Source organism: Colobus angolensis, unplaced genomic scaffold, assembly GCF_000951035.1.
Source record: "Colobus angolensis palliatus isolate OR3802 unplaced genomic scaffold, Cang.pa_1.0 Scaffold190, whole genome shotgun sequence".
NCBI lineage: Eukaryota > Metazoa > Chordata > Mammalia > Primates > Cercopithecidae > Colobus > Colobus angolensis.
The window spans coordinates 954,397-975,495 of record NW_012115044.1 but is presented as its reverse complement, the minus strand read 5'-3'; the positions used below and the strand labels follow the sequence as shown (position 1 = coordinate 975,495).

The following is a 21,099-nucleotide window of genomic DNA, read 5'->3' as shown; positions in this document are numbered from 1 at the left end:
CAGATTTGGTGGTAGCTTCAGATCTCTGATCAGTTCACAAAAAAAATCATGAATTTGTTGCCTGACCAGCTTTTTCCTTGTTGGAAGAAAACCACTTATGCAGAACAAGAATGGTGAAAAGTACATTACTGACCAAGAGATCATTTTATTTCTCTCACTATACCAAGCCCAAACTTTTTTTTTTTAGAAGCTGCAGTTCATAGCAATAGATACAAAGATTTTGTTACGTAGACTAGTTTCCATTTCATTAGTTGACTGGAGCTATCTGAATTGAGATATATGCATTTATAGACTGGCTATACTTGAGTCTTCTTTGAGGACACCTTTAGATATAAAATGCGCATGGTAATTGTCTTCTTTTCCCTCTGGACAAAGATGCTCTACACAATGTGCTTCTCCACTCAGATTTTCATGGGTCTTATTCCTTTTGACACATCAAGTTCTGCCAAGCAATTCTTTACTTCCTTATATACTTTATATAGCTTTTCCCAGTAAGCAACCTCCAAGGCCATAGTAGTATTATTCCTCTGGATATCAAAAAGATAATGGCACTTCTGAGCAAGTGCCTTCTGAGACTTCTCTGAATCATTTGCATCCTAGATGTGTTTGGTTGAACTCTGCTTAACCTCTTCTATTTGGGCAGTTTTTGGCTCATTGAGTGTACCAGCAAATTGTCCAACAGAGGTACCATGTTTTCTAATGATGTAGATAAAAAAAACCCTACTGTTGATATGATAAAGTGTCTGGGGCAATCATATATATTTCTTTGGAGAGATACTATGAGATAAGGCCAGTTATGTGTGTATAGGGTGCTATGACACCATTTTAGATAAAGGAACTGGAAGAATTCTTCAAGGATAAGCCCCCATGACAGACCCATCCTCTATATTCAGCAAGAGGTGGTACAGGGGCAAGACATGGCTACAGCTTCATGTCCCCATGACCCTGCCAGAAGAGCATGTTGGGTGCCACAGTAAGGTGGCCACTCAGAGGTCTCACACAGTGACCTTCCAAAAATAAAAATCTAACCTCTTCTTAACACCCCCTCTATGTTTATTAAATGCTTATACTTAACAGGCAGTAACTTTTATGGCTATGTATACTTCTGATTGATGGGCAGTTGAAGTTTGTAGTTGAAAAAATAATTTTATCAGAGAAAACAAGGCAAGATTTAAAGTTTTCCATAATTGCTTGTCAAGTATATTTGCACACTGAACAAATACCTGTAAAGCATTTACTACATGATAGTCATTGTTGTAGATGTTAGGATGTAGCAATGAAGAAGACCGATAACAGCCCTGCCCTCTGAAAGCTTATATGCTAGTTGGGGAAATTTGCTAGTTTAGTCAAATTAATGACTAAAGAAGTAGGGAGAGAGTGGTATAGCTGGTGGAAGCAGTATGGGAAATACCTTTCTGAAGAGCTGATATTTGAGCTCCTGGATGCTGAGGCGGCCTCCACAGTGTCTAGTGGGGGCCTGTTAAATGTGAGATACCTGTTAGACATCCAAATGAACACATCAAATATGTGCTTGGGTATATAAGCCTGGACAACAAGATTGTGTATGGAAGTGAAAAAACAAGTCAATGTTTTTAATGCTCTGGAAGTAGCTGTAATCAACTTGGGAGATTGTCTGGATAGAGTAGAGATAAGAGTCCAAGATCAAGACCTAAGGACTATAAATAGCTATTCAGAGGATGAGGAGCTAGTGAGGTAGAAAGAGAACAGGAGAGTTTAGAATCAAAACACCAAGAGAAAAAAGTATTTCTGTTAGGGGGGTGACGGGAGTGGTGAATTTGGCTGAATGCTACTGAGTTCAATTAAAAGTAGCACGGATAAGTGATTCTTTGATTTGGAAGCCCAGCAAGCATTCATGACGTAGAGCAACAGGGCTTTCAGTGGTGTGCTAGGAAAGGAGCCTCATTTCCAGTGGACTGAAGAGAGAATAGGTGAGGAACTAGAGACCATAAGTGTAGATGCGGATCTCATGAGATCAGAGATGGATGCCGATCTCATGAGATCAAAGAGATCTGCATCTGTACTCATGGCCTCTAGTTGTTTTTTGTTTGTTTGTTTTGTTTGTTTGTTTGTTTTGAAGAGGGGAGATACTGGCACATGTTTGCATACTGATGGGAATAATCCAGTAGTGAGGGAGAAATTCATGATGCAGAAGAGCAGAGTATAAATTACAGGAGTGGGTAAGCAGGAATATATTCTAGAGCACAAAGGGAGAGTAGCATACAAGTTTTGGGGCAGTGTCAATTTCCCTGTACTTTTTTTTAAACATAGCTGTAATTTCTGGCTTTTCTTCTAAAGCATACTAGCTGACAAAGCCACACTATTTCAGAAAGAAGCCCAGATTTTATATCCCTTTTTAGCCTGAGTGAACAATGTATTCTATGAAACCCTAGCTACATAGATCCCCACTATAAGTGCCATCTCAAAACGGCATCATATCATGTAATCCTCACAGTAAATCATGGATGCAGGTGCTATTAAAGACATTTTATATACAAGGAAATTGAAAATATATTATTAATGAAATACAACCAGCTCTATTGAGGAATCCTTAATAGAGGGAGGAGCTACACATTTGAATTAAATTGCTGTGTAAGAATACAACATTTTGACTTAAACAGAACTCATGTTTTTCTTTATATTTTTCCATGGAAATGCAGATTTTGAAAAAGTCCAGTTTTCCCTACAATTCTCCTGAAAATAATTTTCCTTTTGGAGCCGATAACACCAGCCATAGTTACCATTCTAGGAGATATTTACACCGTAACTTATCTGTGCATGAGAACAGGTTCTTTTGCCTGAGCCTGAGGGCTTCTCCAAAGGTTATTATCTGCGTTAGATGTCTGTCTGCAAGATGCAGCTGCTGCCTTAATGCTACAGGGACATTTCAGTAGATGTGGAAGGGTCAGTTTCTGTTTTCCTCCCTACTTAACCCTCAGCTTCCTCTTACTACGCATGAGAAAATTGTTGTAAATTTTCTCTCTGGCCATTTCATTCAACAAGTATCTCAAGTGCCTGGAATAAAGAGTATAAAGCTTATTTTGGTTTAATGTCTGAGAGAATATGGACATTTCATTTTTCAGAGCTTGTACAGAAATAGGCAGTTTGTATTGGAAAATTAGAGCAATTCTTCCTTCCATATTAGAAATGTTCCATTGCTGTCTCTGTAATGTTTCTCTCACAGAAGGCTCAGGCACAGTAAGTAGCTTGTCAGGATCAGCCAGTTCACCACTGCCTTTTTCCTGATGTGAAATCATATGAAGTAAAGGAAATCAGCTTAAATTAAATGTTTATGTATTTATGCTGCAAAGATGACAACTGTGAAAGCAGTCTTCAGTCTTTGTTGCTCTTGTGTCTTTCACCGCAGGTGTCACTTGCTCCCACTCACCCTTTCTGGGTAGATTTCTTTTTCTCTCACCTTTACTATAAGCTATTTTTATTAAAAGAGAAAAAGGAAATAAAGGAAATAATGATACCTATAGGGTCGATCATTAAGTTTTTGTACCCCTAAGGGGTACAGTTCTTTGAGGGTCATGGAGTGTCTTTTCGCAGTGTATTACCGGGAATAGTTCATCTTTTTCCTTCTTAGGAGAGGGAAGGTAGCTTAATGATGATCAACTATCTTTAACTTGCCTCTGGACTTACTGTTCTTCACCTAAAAAGAAAAATAGCTTAGTAGTAAGAATATTCTTCTGGACTTTTAATGGAGTATCATTAAATTTCTATCCCATAGTTTAAATGAAGTGGCTGTATGGCTGGGTTTTTCATATGAGGGAAAAAATCCTGATTGCTCTCTTAAGTAGATGTTTTACCTTTTAGTAACTTGGTGAGAGGTAAATTATTTCTGTGAACAATACTGAATAAACCCAAGAATATGCATAGCCCTGATTCTTGTAGACTCATGACCAGCTTCTCCTGACCCTCTTAGCAGAATTATTTCCTTCCTTTTTTTTTTTTAAAGAAAAAGCCCTATTATCCAGAGCTCTATTATCATGATTAACACACCATTCAACGGTTACATGTTCAAATTAAATTCATTAGCTTTTCGTTGAAATGAAATTCATTCATTTTTTGATCATAGCATTTTGCTTTTTAATCTTTTCCAGAAAGAACTTGAGAAGCAGAAGAGAATTAAGAGGAACCAGCAGCTGGAAGCAATAGCCAAAGAACATTATGAAGGTGTCTTGCTAAGGAAAAAAGGTCTAGAGCCTTGGAAGATATTGAGAATGCAAAGCAAACAAAACATCCAGGTGCAGTGTCCCACTGTTACTCCCCAGATTAGAAAATGAACTTTTCCAAATAGGATGGATGCCCAGTTAAGCTTGGGGGAGGGGAGGGTTTGGTGATTTGAAGCCAGAAAGATAAATTAATTGAATGTGTATATTTGTTCTGGATACAAGTTTTGATTTGGTCTTCTAAGGTAGAGAAGGACTTTGTAATTGAATAGGTTGGAAAAAATGAGAGGAAATGTTTTATTAGAGATCCCCCCAAGGTAAGATGAATAGAAGCTTCCCTCAGTTTGAGTAAGAGAAGAGTTATTACCATAAGGTACATTGGTCAGGTTTCTGCCTGTGATAAAGTTGAATAACAAACAACCCCCAAATATCAGTGGCTTAGAGCTCAAGTATTTATTTCTCACTCATATGTCTGTGGGCCAGTTGTGGATTGAGTTCAGGTCTCTCCCTAAGCCTCTCATTCTGGTTACAGCAGCTATTCAGGGCATGCTTTTCACCTGGCAACTGCCAGAGCAACAAAAGGCCAAACCAAATTATGTAAACCCACTGCTTATATTATGTCCACATTCCACTGGCCAAAGCAAATCATAGGGCCAAGCTCAAAGTCATTGAGGAGAGAAGTAGCTCCATCCACTCTACAGGGAGGAACTGTGAAATCACATTGCAAAGAGTATGGATGTACAATTCTATTAGAGAGAACAGTTATTCACTCTACTGCAGAGAGATATATGAAATCAAACACCACTGAAATTTCTAAAATTTCCCTAACAAATTTATCCAGTGCATTCAACTAAATGATTAAAAATCCAAAATAGATAAAATGTTATTTCATCTTTTGGCTCTCAGGCTGCTGAGATGAGTCCAGGACAGGCAGAAATCTCCGGTGCCACAGAGACCTCTGTGGTGGTCATTTTGGCCAATAAATATGACTTCCAAGAGACTCACATGAATCAATCACATTCACAGTGCCAGATATCTAGACAAGGCTTAGAAAAATGTGTCATTGTTTGGAGAGGACTAAGGGAGAAGGCTTTTCCCCTCTTGCCTCTTAAAAGAATATAACAGTTACTTTAAAAAAATCTATAAATTCTGATTTGTGTGTTTATTTTGATAGAATGATAGTTGAAAAGACATTAAATTATTCATGTTATTTTCTATCAGATGGTTTTGTGGTTTATTGATAATGTCTAAATGTCAATGCTGGTGACAGCTCATTCCACAACACTAACTGAAAGTATTGGCATTTCCTCAATTAGACAGTGGTTAAGTCATGAGAAAGAGAGGTTTGTTGTGGAGTTGCTGTCCAAGCTCCAGGAGAGCAAATTGAGAATGTTGCCAGCTACCCACTCCAAAACTCAGGGGAAGTGAAGTAATGGCTTAGAGGTTGTTTGTTCTGTTTCCATAACCAGCAAATCACTATGGTCTTCAGGGAGCTGGCATTGAAAGGCCAATCATGATGTGAATCTATAACCTCCATAGAATAGGTCAACAGTCAAAGCTTTTAGGACACAGGCTGCATGTACCTTCAGATTATTCTGTACCGACTGCCTAAATGTGTTTTATAGCATCATTTCCAAAGGTGATGTGTTTGTTTAAATGATTTAAAATGTAAGGAATCATATTTCTCATTTAAAAAATTATCCAGGTGGCAGAAGAACATTACTCTTTGTTCCTGCAGAGGAAATATCTGCTGACCTGGTTCCAGTGTAGTCAGGAAAGTCTGGCTAGAAAGATGGCCCAGGCTGATCAATGTTATTCCCAAATACTGCTTAAGAGAGTCATCCGGAGCTGGCTACAGGTAAGGATATAGGGAAGGGCACCTTAAATACATCTCATTGCTCAGTCCTATTTAAGAAAACTAAATGGAATCCAGAATGTCCAGGGTCATTATGTTTCTTCAAGAACAAAAGAATAGTCAATCCCATTCACTGCTTTGAAATAAATGTGAAAATGGCAAATCAGTTTTTTATTAGTGTAAAATACTAAGCATGTGTTTGTTTCACGGAGTGTGTATAAACTGTAAGTTATCATTCCATCAGCTTTTGTTTTTATACTCATTTCTTGTTTCTTGTCTCACAGTGCTCAAGTGATTTAGAAGCTCACCCCTTCAATCTTATCACTGTTTCTACTCATGTGTTCTGTTACCATTTTTAGGGTACATTATAGAGGATATTATCTTGGCTGCCAGGTTATCCTTTTCTTTGTATGTCTCTAGTGTCATTTGTTTCTTTTGTTTCATTTCTGTTTCAATTCTCTGTCTTTTATGCTGTTTATTTGCTCTAATTCTTTGTCAACTGATATTTTTTCTCTCACTTTTATTTCTGTCTTCATCCCCAGTACATGACTGATCTGCAGGAAGAAGTAAGAAAATTCTGTGTACATTTTCTTCAGAAGAAGATTTTCAGGGCCTGGTTTAACATGGTCAGGGAGGTGAAGATCGATTCTCAGGGCAAGCATGAGATTGCAGCGGAGCACAGTGACAGGTGAGGTTTTGATCTTGAGGAAAATTCACTCTCTGACTTTACAATTGCTCAGCAATATATTCTGCTCCCACAGTGTGTCTGCAAAGATGAGCTGGGGGCTAGGAGAGCAGGGTACTTGGAAACACCAGGCAGGGGTGGGAGTCCCTGCTCACCGGCAAGGTAGTAAACCCCCTGGGACTCCAGGGTCCCCATCTTTAAAATGAGAAGGGGGAGGAGGAGGAGACCTGCCCTTTCTACCTCACAGAAAGTGGCAAGAGAATAAAATGATGTGACCTATATGAAACACACCTAAGCGAAAGTACTGTATTCTTTGTTAGTCATATATAGTTTTCTTTTTTAAGTTCAGTTTCTCTTTCAACATTATTTATTGTGAAATACATGACAAATATAGAAAAGTGCTGAAATCATACAAATACAGCTTAACAAATGACTGTAAAGTGAACACCCTTTGTCACCACCACTGAGGTCAAAAAGTTGAACATTGCTGTCACACAGGCTCCCTCCCAAGTCTCTCCTAAACTACTCTGACGTTTACAATGAACATTTCCTTTTCTTTTTACTCTCCTCCTAAGTATGCAGCCTTCAATGCTATAGTTTTTCCTGGTTTGGAACTTTATATATATGGAATCATACTATATGCTATATTAGTATTTAAAATATAGTTATGTTTTATTTAATCCCGTTGTCTTTTATTTAATCCCGTTGTCTAATAAGGTATTCTGTATAAGTAAGTTTTATATTTGTTTTCTAGTTGTAAGCATTTGGACAGAATGTTATTAATTTCATTATGCACTTCCCTTTAAGAGTGGTGATTTGGTGTCATTCTTCATGAGCATCAGTTAGTGTGCCGGGTGTATTCAGTGATGCCTCCAATTTTTTTGAGGAATGAAGACTGTTGTGTGGGTGTAGAAGAGTGCCCCTTTTCTCAGCATCGCTCTGTTGCCCAGGCTGGTGTGCAGTGGAGTGATACTGCAACCTCTGCCTCCCAGACTCAAGTGATTCTCGTGCCTCAGCCCCCCAAGTAGCTAGGATTACAGGCACACACCACCACACCCGGCTAATTTTTGTATTTTTAGTGGAAACAGGGTTTCACCATGTTGGCTGGTGCTGTTTTCTTTTTATTGGTGTGTTTGTGCATGGGTGTTTATTTCTGTTCCTTGTAGTAGTGTTCCTATCTTATTGCCATGAGGGTGCCTGTCTCCACCAAAACCTGTTTGTCCTTGTTTAAGTTACAGATACTGGAAATCAGTGGAGTAGGAAAACAGATAAGGAAGTTGATTATAGTTTTGTCTAAATTAAAACAAATAAGCAATAAGTGAGGGTATTCAGAGGATTTCCCTTTGAATAAATGATTGAGCTTTAGAGTTTGAAGTTTAGGACTCAATATCTATGTGACCTTGAACAAATAACCTTTCAAAGCCTCCCTGTTCCTCTTTCATAAAATGAGGATAGCAACAGAACCTATCTTATGGATTGCTATGAACACTAAACAGGGTACTATAATAACTCACTCAGTGTACTGCTGGACCCAAAATAATAACTTTTTTTTTTCAGTTTAGTGTCATTGCGAATATATCATTATTAAACATCCTTTTTGCCTGCCTACGTTTTCTTTCTGTTTCTCAGCCACTGTATGCAGACTGAGAGATCCATTTGGGGCTTTCACACAAACCATCTCATCTGATAGCAGTAATAACTTGGGTGTGGGGAGATGACCTTATTTCCATTTTCAGGCAAAGAAATAAGCAACAGGCAGGTAGGTGAATTGCCCAAAGTATACCAATAACAAATGGTTGCTCCCTGAACTCCAAATTAGGTTGACTCTAAAACATTCTTTTCTTGCTACATCAATCTTCCTCCCCATTTTTCTAATTCTCCCTCTGGTTTTTTGTTTTTTGAGCTATTTTTGTTTGTTTGTTTTTGTTTTTACCCTGAGACAAAGTCTTACTCTGTCACCCACACTGGAGTGTAGTAATAGGATCTCAGGTCACTGCAACCTCTGCCTTCTGGGTTCAAGTGATTCTCATGCCTCAGCCTCCCAAGTAGCTGAGATTTAAAGGCATGTACTGCCATGCCCAGCTAATTTTTGTATTTTTAGTAGAGACGAGGTTTTTTTTTTTTTTTTTTTTTACCATGCTGCCCAGGCTGATCTCGAACTCTGGCCTCAAGGAATCCACCCACCTCGGCCTCCCAAAGTACAGGTGTGAGCCATCGTGCCTGGCCTCATTTTTAACTATACAATAGTAAGATAGTCATCCTATTTAGGATTTGAAGTTATGAAATCAATGTAGGAATCCATGCAATCAACAAGAACCAAATTCTCAGCCAGTCTCTACTTGATATAAAAGCATTGCTGTGGTTTCACCTCTTCCCACTTTGCTTTTTGTTCACCATGTTCTGGCCCCACTGGCCTTCTATAGTGTTCCTCAGACAAGCAAAGCTCACTTCTGCTTCAGAGCTTTCACATAATCTGATCTCATCATTTAGCTCTCTGCTTAAATGTCACCTCCCTAACCACCCTACTTGCATCACTGTATATCCATTAAACTGCCCTACTTCCTTCACAGCACTTAAGACTCTTTGAAAGTATATAATTTACTGTTTACATGTTATTGCCTGTTCCCCCCTAACAGAGTGGAAGCACCACATCTTGCTCATTGCTGTGTTCTCAGTATATGACAGTGCTTAGTACATAGGTAACACAGTAAATATTTGGTAAATGTATAACTAGATGAACTTTATTGCAGGATTGACACTAATATTTAAGGTCACCATTCTTTAAAAGGGGCTTTAACATTAAAAAATTGATATTCAAAGTTCATATTCAATTTTATATGAATGAAAGAATACTATATAGAAGAGCTGTGGATGAAAGGAAGGAGAGACATCTATTGGTCTTAGGCCTGACCTTTAAGCTGCAATAACATTGAGAAAGATGATTCTCAATAAGAACAGAACTTTTAATCTTACATTATCCATATCACTTCTAGATAATTCTATAAATTTTATAAATCTAGCTGAGCTGGATCAGTATTTCTAATATGTCTGATATTGTCTTGTTACCACAGTTCTTAACCACAGTATGAACATGAAATAGGTAATAATGAAAGTCACAGACCTACACCCCAGAAAATACATATATGCCTATAACATACAACTTTACACAAAATGTCAAGGATTTTATGGGCACCAGCTTAAGAAACCTTACCTTGGTGACTTAAATCATACTTATTGTACAATACACCCACATGTAATTATCAAAAGATATATTTGCCAAGCATAAAAAAAAACCTAATAACATGGCCCCTGGTGCTTATAATTTAGTAGAAAACATAAAAGATTAGAGAGAAAGAGATTGAGACAGCAAGAGAAAGGTTTACTAGAGCCAAGATGAACCGGGGCGTAAAGCACCATCTAGTGCGAAAAAGGAGGCAGACACATAGCAGGAGAACAACAAAGAAATTAAACAGGTAAATTACAGACAATCTTGAATCAAACATACCCACTGAAAAGCAAACAAGCCAGACAGAGAAGACTGAAATAAATAAATAATCCTTCAGTGCAAAGGCATAGACAAGAAACAACAGCGAGTTGGCCAGGCGTGGTGGCTCATACCTATAATCCCAGCACTTTGGGAGGCCAAGGTGGGTGGATCACCTGAGGTCAGGAATTCAACACCAGCCTGGCCAACATGGTGAAACCACATTTTACTAAAAATACAAAAATTAGCCAGGCCTGGTGGTGTGCGTCTGTAGTCCCAGCTACTCGGAAGGCTGAGGCAGGAGAATGGCTTGAACCTGGAAGGTGGAGGTTGCAGTGAACTGAGATCGCACCACTGCACTCCAACTTAGGCACTTCAGCAAGACTCTATCTCAAAAAAACAAAAACAGCAAACAGGGAACCATGACCTTCCCAGATAGACAAAGCAGGGAACCAGTGACTAATCCTAATGAGAAGGCAAAATGTAAACTCTAACCAACATTCAAAATAGCAGTTTTAAGGAAACCCAGTGATCTTCAAGATAACAAAGAAAAGCAGTTCCGCAATTTTTCAGATAAATTTAACGAAGATTTAAAAAGTCAAACAAATCTTGGAACTGAGAAATACATTTGCTGAACTGAAAAATCATGAGATGTTTTCAATGGCCAAATGGATCAAGCAGTGGAAAATCAGTGAGCCCAAAGACAAGCCACTTGAAAATACGCTATCAGAAGAGCAAAGAAACAAGAATGAAAAGGAATGAAGACGACAGCCTACAAGATATAGAAAATTACCTCAGAAGACCATATCTAAAAATTATTGGTGTTCAAGAGGGAGTTGAATGAGACCAAAGGGTAGAAAGCTTATCCAAAGAAATAAAAATAGGAAACTTTCCAAAACTTGAGAAAGACATATCCAGGTATAGGAAAGTCAGAGAACCCCAAACAGATTTGACCTAAACTCTCAAACATCAAGGACAAAGAGGATCCTAAAAGCAATAGGAGAAAAGAGGCAAATAACATATAATGAAGCTCCAATTCATCTGGCAACAGACTTCTCAGCAGAAACTGTACAGGCTAGGAGAGAGCAGGATGAGATTTTCAAAGTACTGAAAGAAAAAAGAAAAAAAAACTGCCATCCAAGAATACTGTATCCATCAAAGCCATCTTTCAAATATGAAGGACAGAGAAAGTTTTTCTCAGAAAAACAAATGCTGAGAGAATTCACCAACACCAGACCCATCTTACAAGAAATGTTAAAGGGAGTTCTTCAGTCTGAAAGAAAAAAACACTAACATAAAAAGACAACAGTTGACAGTAGAAAACCTACTGGTAAAATTAAGTACATCAGCAAACCCAGAATACTCTAATACTGTAATTGTGGTATGTAATCAACTTATAACTCTAGTATGAAGCCAAAAAGAGAACTCTATCTAAAACAATAATAGCTACAGCAGCCTGCTAAGTGATAGGTAATATAAAACATGGAAACTAAGACAAGAAAAAGTCAAAATGTTGGGGGATTTCTAAAAAGAAAAGGCAACAAATTAAAACATACTATCAGAGAAAATCGTTTTGCCACAAGGGAAAACATTAAAAAAGGAAGACAGGAGTTACAAAACAACCAGCAAACAAGGAAAGAAAAAATTGCCATAGTAAATCCTTACTTATCAATAACTGAATACAAATGGACTCAGTTCTCCAATTAAAAGACACAGAGTGGCTGATGAATAAAGAAACAAGATCCAACTATATGCTGTGTATAAGACACCTAATTCACCTGTAAAGACATGCATAGACTGAAAGAGATAGAAAAAGACATTCCAAGCAAGTGGAAACCAAAAACACAGCAGGAATAGCTATACTTATATTAGATAAAACTGATTACAAGTCAAAGACTATAAAGAGAAATAAAGAAGGTCATTAAATGATAAAGAGTTCAATTCAGCAAGAGGATATAACAATTATAAATATGTATGCACTCAACATCAAGCACCCAAGTATATAACACAAACAATAAAGGGAGAGATAACTGCAATACAAGTTGAAGCCCCCTATGATAGGGGACTTCAACACGCCACTCTCAGTAGTGGACAAATTATCTAGGAAGAAAATCAACAAAGACACATCAAAGGTAAACCAGAAACCCAGCCAAATAGGTCTGACATTTAAAGAATATTTTACCCAACTGTTGCAGAATACACGTTCTTTTTATCAGCACATGGAACATCCTCCATAATAAGACCATATCTTAGGCCACAAAACAACTCTCAACAAATTCAAAAAACAGAAATCATGCCAAGTATCTTTTCGGACCACAATAGAATAAAATTAGGAATCAGTAAGAGGAACTTCAGAAACTACACAGATACAAGGAAATTAAACAGCATGCTCCTGAACAACCAATGGGTCAATTAAGAAATTAAGAAAAAATTTTAAACTTTCTTGAAACCAATATAAATGGAAATACCATAGATCAAAATCTACGGATTATAGTAAAAGCAGTCACTTCTTTTAAGAGAGAAGTTTATAGCAATAAACACTTACATCAAAAAAGTTGAGGGACCTCAAAAACTAAGTTAACTATACTCCTCAAGGAAATACAGAAAAGCAAGAACAGACCAAACCCCAGATTATTAGAAGAAAGGAAATAATATAAATCTGAGCAGAAATAAATGAAATTGAGACTTTTTCTTACTCAAAATCGGAAATGAAAAAGGGGACATAACAACTGAGACATCAAAAATACAAAGAATCACTAGAGACTATTATGAACATCTACACATCAATCAACTGGAAAACATAGAAGAAATTGATAAATTTTTGGACAGATACAACCTACCAAGATTGAACAATGAAGAAACGGAAAACCTCAACAAACCAATAATGAATAATGAGATTGAAGCTGTAATAAAAAGTCTCACATCAAAGAAAAGCCCAGGACCTAATGGCTTCACTGCTAAATTCTACCAAAAATCTAAAGAAGAACTAATACAAATTCTACTCAATTTCTTCAAAAACAATTGAAGAGGAGGGAATACTTCCATACTTATTCTGTGAGGCCAGCATTAGCCTGATACCAAAACCAAACAAGGACATGATAAAAATAAATTAAAAATAAATTTTAAAAAACTACATATTCCTGATGAACACAAATGCAAAATCTTCAACCAAATACCAGCAAACCAAATTCAATAACACATTGAAAACATCATTCACCATGATCACATGGGATTCATCCCAGGGATCCAAGGATGGTTCAACTTATGTAAATCAATAAACATGATACATCACATTAACAGAACCAAGAACAAAAACCATATAATTATTTCAAGAGATGTCAAAAAAGGCATTCAATAAAATTCAACATCCTGTCCAGGACCAAAATGCCCACTTTCAGCACTTTTATTCAATATAATACTGCAAGTCCTTGCCAGAGCAGTTAGACAAGAGTAAAAAGTAAAGGGCATCCAGGCCAGATGTGATGGCTCATGGCTACAATCCCAGGGCTTTGGGAGGCCAATATGGAAGGATCATTTGAGGCCAAGAGTTCAAGACCACCTGGGTGACACAGAAACCCTGTCTTTAAAAAAAAAAAAAAGCATCCAAATTGAAAAGGAAGAAGCCAAATTAGCCTTGTTCACAGATGACATGATCTTATACTTAGAAAAACCTAAAGACTACACCAAAAAAACTGTTAGATCTGACAAATTCAGCAAAGTTGCAGAATACAAAATCAACATTAAAAAATCAGTAGCATTTATTAATATATACACCAACAGTGAAACATCTGAAAAAGAAATCAAGAAAGCAATCCCACCTTAACTAGCTACAAAGAAAATAAAATACCTGGGAACAAATTTAACCAAGGAAGTGAAAGATCTATATAAGGAAAACTATAAAACACTGCGGAAAGAAGTTGAAGAGGACACAAACGTATGGAAAGATATGCCATGCTCATGTGCTGGAAGACTTCATACAGTTAAAATGGCAATACTACCCAAAGCAATTTACAGTTTCAATGCAATCTCTATCAAAATACCAACAACATTCTTCATAGAAATAGAAAAAAAATCCTAATATTTATATGAAACCACAGAAGAACCTGAATAGCCAAAGCAACACTGAGCAAAAAGAACAAAGCTCTAGGCATCACACTACCCGACTTCAAAATTTATTACAAAGCTATAGTAACCAAAACAGCTTGGTACTGGCATAAAAACAGACATATAGACCAATGAAACAGAACAGAGAACCCAGATTTAAATCCACACATTTACAACCAACTCATCTTTGACAAAAGTGCCAAGAACATAAAATGGGGAAAGGGCAGTCTTTCAATAAGTGGTGCTGGAAAAACAGAATAACTATAAGCAGAAGAATGAAATGTGACCCCTTTTCTCTCACCATACACAAAAACCAAATCCAAATGGGTTATAGATTTAAATCTAAGTCCAGAAACTATGAAACTACTAGAAGAAAACATTGAGACAATGCTCCAGGCCATTGGTCTGGCCAAAGATTTTTTGCGTAAGACCTCAAAAGCACAGACAACCAGAGCGAAAATAGACAGCTGGGATTACATCGAGCTAAAAAGCTTCTCCACAGGAAAGGAAACAATCAAGTAAAGAGATAACCCACAGAATGGGAGAGAGTATTTGCAAACCATCTGTATAGTTTGGCTGTTTGTCCCCTACGCTTCATGTTGAAATCCAATGTTGGACAGAAGTGGAGTCTAATGGGAGGTATTTGGGTCCTGGAGATGGATTGCTTAATGAAGGGCGTAACGCCATCCTCTGTAAATGAATGCCTTCTCACTCTATTAGTTCCCGAAGAGCTGGTTGTCAAAAAGAATCTGGCACCTCCCTCCCCCTTTTTCTTTGCTTTCCTCTCTTGCCATTGGATCTCTGCACGTGATAGCTGCCCTTCCATCATGAATGGAAGCAGCCTGAAGTCCTCACTAGAAACAGATGCTAGTGCCATACTTCTTGTACAGCTGGCAAAACTGCAAGTCAAATAAACCTCTTTTTTTAAATAAATTACCCAGCCTCAGGTATTCCTTTATAGCAACATATACACATGGACTAAAATGCCATCTGACAAGGGATTAATAACCAGAATATGTAAGGAACTGAAACAACTCAATAGCAAAAAAATCCAAGTAATCCAATTTTAAAATGGGCAAGGCCATTATAGTGACTCACACCTATAATCCCAACACTTTGGGAGGCCAAGGTGGGTGGATTGTTTGAGTCAAGGAGTTCAAGACCAGCCTGGGCAACATGGCAAAACCCCATCTCTACCAAAAAAAAAAAACCAAAAATTAGCCAGGAGTAATGACACACACCTGTAGTCCCAGCTACTCGGGAGGCTGAGGTGTAAAGGATCGCTTGAGTCCAGGAGGTGAAGGTAGAAGGGAGCCAACATCATGCTGCTACAGTCCAGCCCGGGCAAAGGGAGACTCTATCTCAAAAAAAAAAAAAAAAAAAAAAGGTGGGGAAGGATCTAAATAGACATTTCTCAAAAGACATACAACTAGCCAAAAAGTGTACGATAAGATGCTCAGCATCACTAATTATCAGAGAAATCCAAATCAAAACCACAATGTGATATCATCTTATACCTACAGTAAAATGGTGTTTATCAAAGACAGTGGATAACAGATGCTGATGAGGATATGAAGAAAGGGAACCCTCATACACTGTGGGTGGGAATGTAAATTAGTACGGCCACTATGGAGAACAGAATGGAGGTTCTTGAAAAAACTAAAATGATAACTACCATATGATCCAGCAATTCCACTAATAGGTATATCTCCAAAAGAAAGGAAATCAATATATCCAAGAGATATTTGCATGTCCATGATTATTACGGCACTGTTCACAATAGCCAAAATATGGAATCAACCTAAGCGCCCATCAGTGGATAAATGCATAAAGAAAATATGGCATATATACAAAATGGAATATTAGTAATGAAAAAGAATGAAATCCTGTCATTTGCAGCAACATGGATAGAACTGGAGGTCACTGTGTTAAGTGAAATAAGTCAAGCACAGAAAGACAAATACCACATGTTCTTATGTGGGAGAGCTAAAAATGTGAATCTCATGAAGATAGAGAATAGATTGATGGTTACCAGAGGCTGGAAAGGGTAGAGCTTGGGAGGTGGATGAAGAGAGGTTGATTAATGGGTACAATATACAGTTAGATAGAAGCAGTAGGCCTAATGTTCAATAGATCAGTAGGGTGACTATAGTTAATAATAACCTATTGCACATTTCAAAATAGCCAGAAGAGAGTAACTTGAATGTCCCCATGGTAAATAAAAGATAAATATTTAAGATAATGGATGTCCCGAATACCCTGATTTGATCATTATACATTATATGAATGTATACAGTTACCACATGTACCCCCAAAATATGTATATTATGTATCAATAAAAATATTATAAAAAGATAACTATAGATAGGCTATAAATAAATGCCAAACCAGTGATCATGAATATGTTTTAGGAGTTCAGGGAAAGAAAGAGAAATGTAGGCAAGGATGATCTAGGAAGATTTCAGCCAAAGGGCAGAACATTTTTCAGTTAGGGTAGAACAGCAGGAGCTAAAATGCAGAAGTCAGAAAACAGGAGTGTAGCCAGGAGAGAGATGTGAATTGCTGAGAATGGGAGACAGAGTCAAGGACTGGGAGTGTGCACACAGCTGAGCACAGGAAGCTGTAAATGGTGGACTGAATGGATAAAAGCAAATCCATTCCTTGGAGGCCTTTTTTTTTTTTTTTTTTTTTGAGACAGAGTCTCACTCTGTTACCCAGGCTGGAATGCTGTGGCTTGATCTTGGTTCACTGCAACCTCCATCTCCCAGGTTCAGGTGATTCTCGTGCCTCAGCCTCCCAAGTAGCTGAGATTACAGGCACCCAACACCACGCCAGGCTAATTTTTGTATTTTTAGTAGAGACGGGCTTTCACCATGTTGGCCAGGCTGGTCTTGAACTCCTGACCACAAATGAGCCACCCTCTTCAGCCTCCCAAAATGCTGGGATTACAGGTGTGACCCACCGCACCCAGCCATGCCTTTTTTTTAAAGCAGTACCTCCACCAACAAAAATCAACATTGTCAAAAATATTAACTAACAGCCATAAAATTAATGAGGACTGATGTGCATTCTGGGACTTCCTCAGATGGTCAAGAGGCCAGAACAAATCCCGTGTCTGCCTATGGTTGTAAAAATACAAGCTTAACTACTCTGCACTTTGTTTCAGCACTAACTCCACACCCACACCATGGCATGCTATTCTTGCTTGTTTGCCTTTACTCAAGATGTGCTCTCCTCTAGGAAAGCCTTTTCTTTGCCTGACAAAAATTCAGTTCAGACACCATCTTCAAAAACGTCTGCTCCTCACCACCAGACTGCGCAGTCCTCTGTGCTGCTCTCTACTGCTGTACCTTCCCACTGTATGGAAACTCTGGTCACCTGTTTCAGCCTATCCTGGGGCAGACAGTACCTGGCTTACCTCGATGCCCCTAGTGTTCAGCTGTGGTGGACACTAATAAATCCTAAAAGGCCATGGCATGCATCCTTGTGACAGCGGAGACACTCACTTAAACAAGCAGTCTTCCATACCATGTCTCCAAAACCTGATGTTAGGGTACTTTTTCTCAACTGATATTCAAGACTTGTTCTTTGTTGTTGTTGCCGCTGTTGGAGGTGAGGTTACCAGCAGGCTTTTAAAATATGTCCACACACTGGGGCCTCGATGCCTGTAACTTTGGCACATTCTGCATGCAATTTTCCATCATTTTTGCGTTGAGGGTTGTAGTTTCTGGATCCCTTGCCAGCATCACTGGTCCTGGCATGGGCACAATATGTAGGCTATAATCAGATGAACTCAGGAGTGTGCCTTGTAGCTTGTATTACTGGAGGCCATTTGGTGCTATGCTCAAATGTCACCTCCTCAGTTTCCCTGACCACTCAATCAAAAATAAAAATAACTGGCCAGGCACAGTGGCCCACACCTGTAATCCCAGCAACTTTGGGAGGCCAAGGCAGGCAGATCACTTGAGGCCAGGAGTTCAAGATAGCCTGGCCAACATGGCGAAACCCCATCTCCAAGAAAAATACAAAAAAATTAGCCAGGCATGGTGGCGGTCACCTGTAATCCCAGCTACTTGGGAGGCTGAGGCACAAGAATCGCTTGAACCCAGGAAACAGACATTGCAGTGAGCCGAGATTGCATGACTACACTCTAGCCTAGGTGACAGAGCAAGACTCTTGCCTCAAAGAAAATAAATAAAATAAAATACAAATACAAATAACCTGTCAGTCACTCTCATTCCCTTTTGTTACTTTATTTTCTTCACAGCATTTCACACTATCATAATCCCAATTGTGATTTCCACACCTTTTATACAGCATTTTATTAATATAAGAATTATTTTTATAAAGTTCTTAATGTGCTACAGATGGAAAGCCAACTTTTTCTCAGCATTTCACTTTTTTCCTTCTTTATTCTTAAAGGAGGATCCTCTGGATCACATTTTGGACATGGAAGAAGTTTGTAAAATTTATGAAAGAGGAAAGAGTGAAAGAAGAAAGGCGACAGCAACTTCGTAGGAAGGTAGTTGAAATTCTTCCAGACTTCCGGGTGCCTGGAAGCGACCATGAGCTGTACCAGCAATCAGATACTTGGTCCTTGAGTAAGACAAGTCTTTTGTGAACCAATGAACCAGGTTAGTGTAATACTTAGGACGGGAAGCTCGACTGGTCCATAATATGTGTCTTATCTCCACCCACGCACACACATAAATACATACACCTGGTTTATTCTCTATGAGCTACTTCTTAGATCAAAGGAATTATTTTGAGAATTTTTATTTCCTTCTTTGACTTTTCCTGGATTGCTAGTCATTCACTGTAGCATTTATCACAGTGGGATCATCCAAAGGAAAATTCTAGAGATCCTCTGTTCAAATATATCCTATATATTTTTAGCATAGTAAACTTTAAAAAGGACAAGTGTTTGCCTGACTGAGCCTGTGAAGAAAAACGTGTCCATATAGCTTAACATGAGTTGTTGATAAATGTGACCTTAATTAAATAGAAATAAAAAGTAGTGAGTACTTAGAAAAGGAAAGGAGGCCAAGGCAGTCAGTCTTCTAGTACATTAGCATCACTGACAGGCACCCTACCAGACCTTGTCCATTTTAACCACCCCTGATGGCAGACCATGTATGAAAATGTCCTCTACACTGCTGCTGCAGAGGATAGCAGCTTATCCTGATTTCAGAGAAACTGAGGCACCAGAGATACTTCTCTTCAGTGCACCTTGATAAGCATGAAGGAAATTCTAAAAGGTAATAACTCTATCATGACAGTCCAGCAATTCATTAAATTATCTGTTCATGCTCCCAACTGCAACTGCTGAATAATACAGTCAGTTTGTCTTCTAGTACCCTACTTATCTTGAATTCAAAGAATGTTTTCATCTTTAAGGTGTTATAAAGACTTATAAAATGCTCTATGAACTGTTAGAGAATTACCTGCTAGAAAAATAAATTTTCATTATAAAATACATGTTTATTATGACAAATTCAAGTAGCCCATAAATGCATATGGTAAAATGAAAGTCCTATGCAGTCCTGAGATGACTACTCTTATGGTGTGCTGAAAATTTGAGTTGGCAAAATAAAATTCTGTGGTTAAGTGAATATTCTTGTTATTGTCTCATACTTCCTCGAAAGGGTATCTAGCTGCACCACCTGCTACATGACGACTTAGATCCTTTTACCATGGAGGATGTGTGATATGACCCAAACACCTTGAATTGAACTTTATTTATTCTGTGATATGCCTGTTCCCACAGCTTTTCCTTTAATATGATTATACAGTTGTCATTAAAAAAAAAAAAAATCTGTTTTTCAAGATTAATGGCCTCTAAAAATGTAACTAAAAGGAATTCATAATATATCACTTTCCATCAAAATCACTATCAGTTTATACCTAACTACAGTACATTTACAAAATATTGGCTGATAGTAGCACCTGGAAACAAAATACCAATTTTATTATTTTTTTGTTTTATGGTTTTTGTTTTTGTTTTGTTTTGAGACAGGGTCTCACTTCAGGCTGGAGGTACAGTGGCCTGATTATGGCTCACTGAAGCCTGAACCTCTCAGGTTCGGGCGATCCTCCTACCTCAGCCTCTCAGATAGCTGGGATTACATGCCCAGCTAACATTTTGTATTTTGTATTTTTTTTCTGTAGAGATGGAGCTTCCCCATGTTGCCCAGGCTAGTCTTGAACTCCTGGGCCCAAGTGATCCTCCCAGCCTCCCAAAGTGCTGAGATTACAGGCGTGAGCCACCACACCCAGCCACCAGTTTTCTTTAAATGCCAAGCCTGTACATAAGGAAAGGTGACTTCCTTAAGTAAACATGCCAGGAGCCTAAATAAATCCCACAAAGCTTAAGTTTTCTATCTGAGCTTTATTTTTGCCTCTCCTCAAACATCAACTAGAAATTGAGTCTTTAGCAGCCCATATTCCGAGTGAGCCAGTTAGACTTTTTTACCGAATACAGAGCCTTCTAAAGAGATACAATGGAAATAGTTTTGATGCTGTTTTTTGCTGGACTATCATGAAGGTATATTTCAAAATGTTACCGCTAACATAATGTATCCCAACATAATTGATACCCAACAAGCAGTATCCCTGACCCACAAAACTGGAGAAATTGCCACTGGGAACATAACAGTGTAGGGCTAGGGACAGATACACAGGATAGGGACATCGAGGGAGCCAAAGAGGCAGCACAGGTACAATGCAGGGTTTTCGGAAATCAAAAGACTTCAGGAGACACTCCAAGAAACACCAGCTA

The 21,099-nt window shown here is 38.2% G+C and overlaps 1 protein-coding gene across 1 annotated transcript in view; it reads left to right on the top strand.

Annotated features, from left to right (window-relative positions):
• Nucleotides 1-19,680, top strand: part of KIAA1407 (KIAA1407 ortholog) — an 86,581-nt gene extending 66,901 nt beyond the window's left edge. The window contains exons 14-17 of the mRNA XM_011940589.1: nt 4,125-4,268; nt 5,899-6,051; nt 6,591-6,736; nt 18,744-19,680. Of these exons, the coding sequence (XP_011795979.1) occupies nt 4,125-4,268; nt 5,899-6,051; nt 6,591-6,736; nt 18,744-18,942 (642 nt within the window). The 3' untranslated portion in view covers nt 18,943-19,680. The remainder of the gene's footprint in view (nt 1-4,124; nt 4,269-5,898; nt 6,052-6,590; nt 6,737-18,743) is intronic.
• Nucleotides 19,681-21,099: the final 1,419 nt, after the last annotated feature.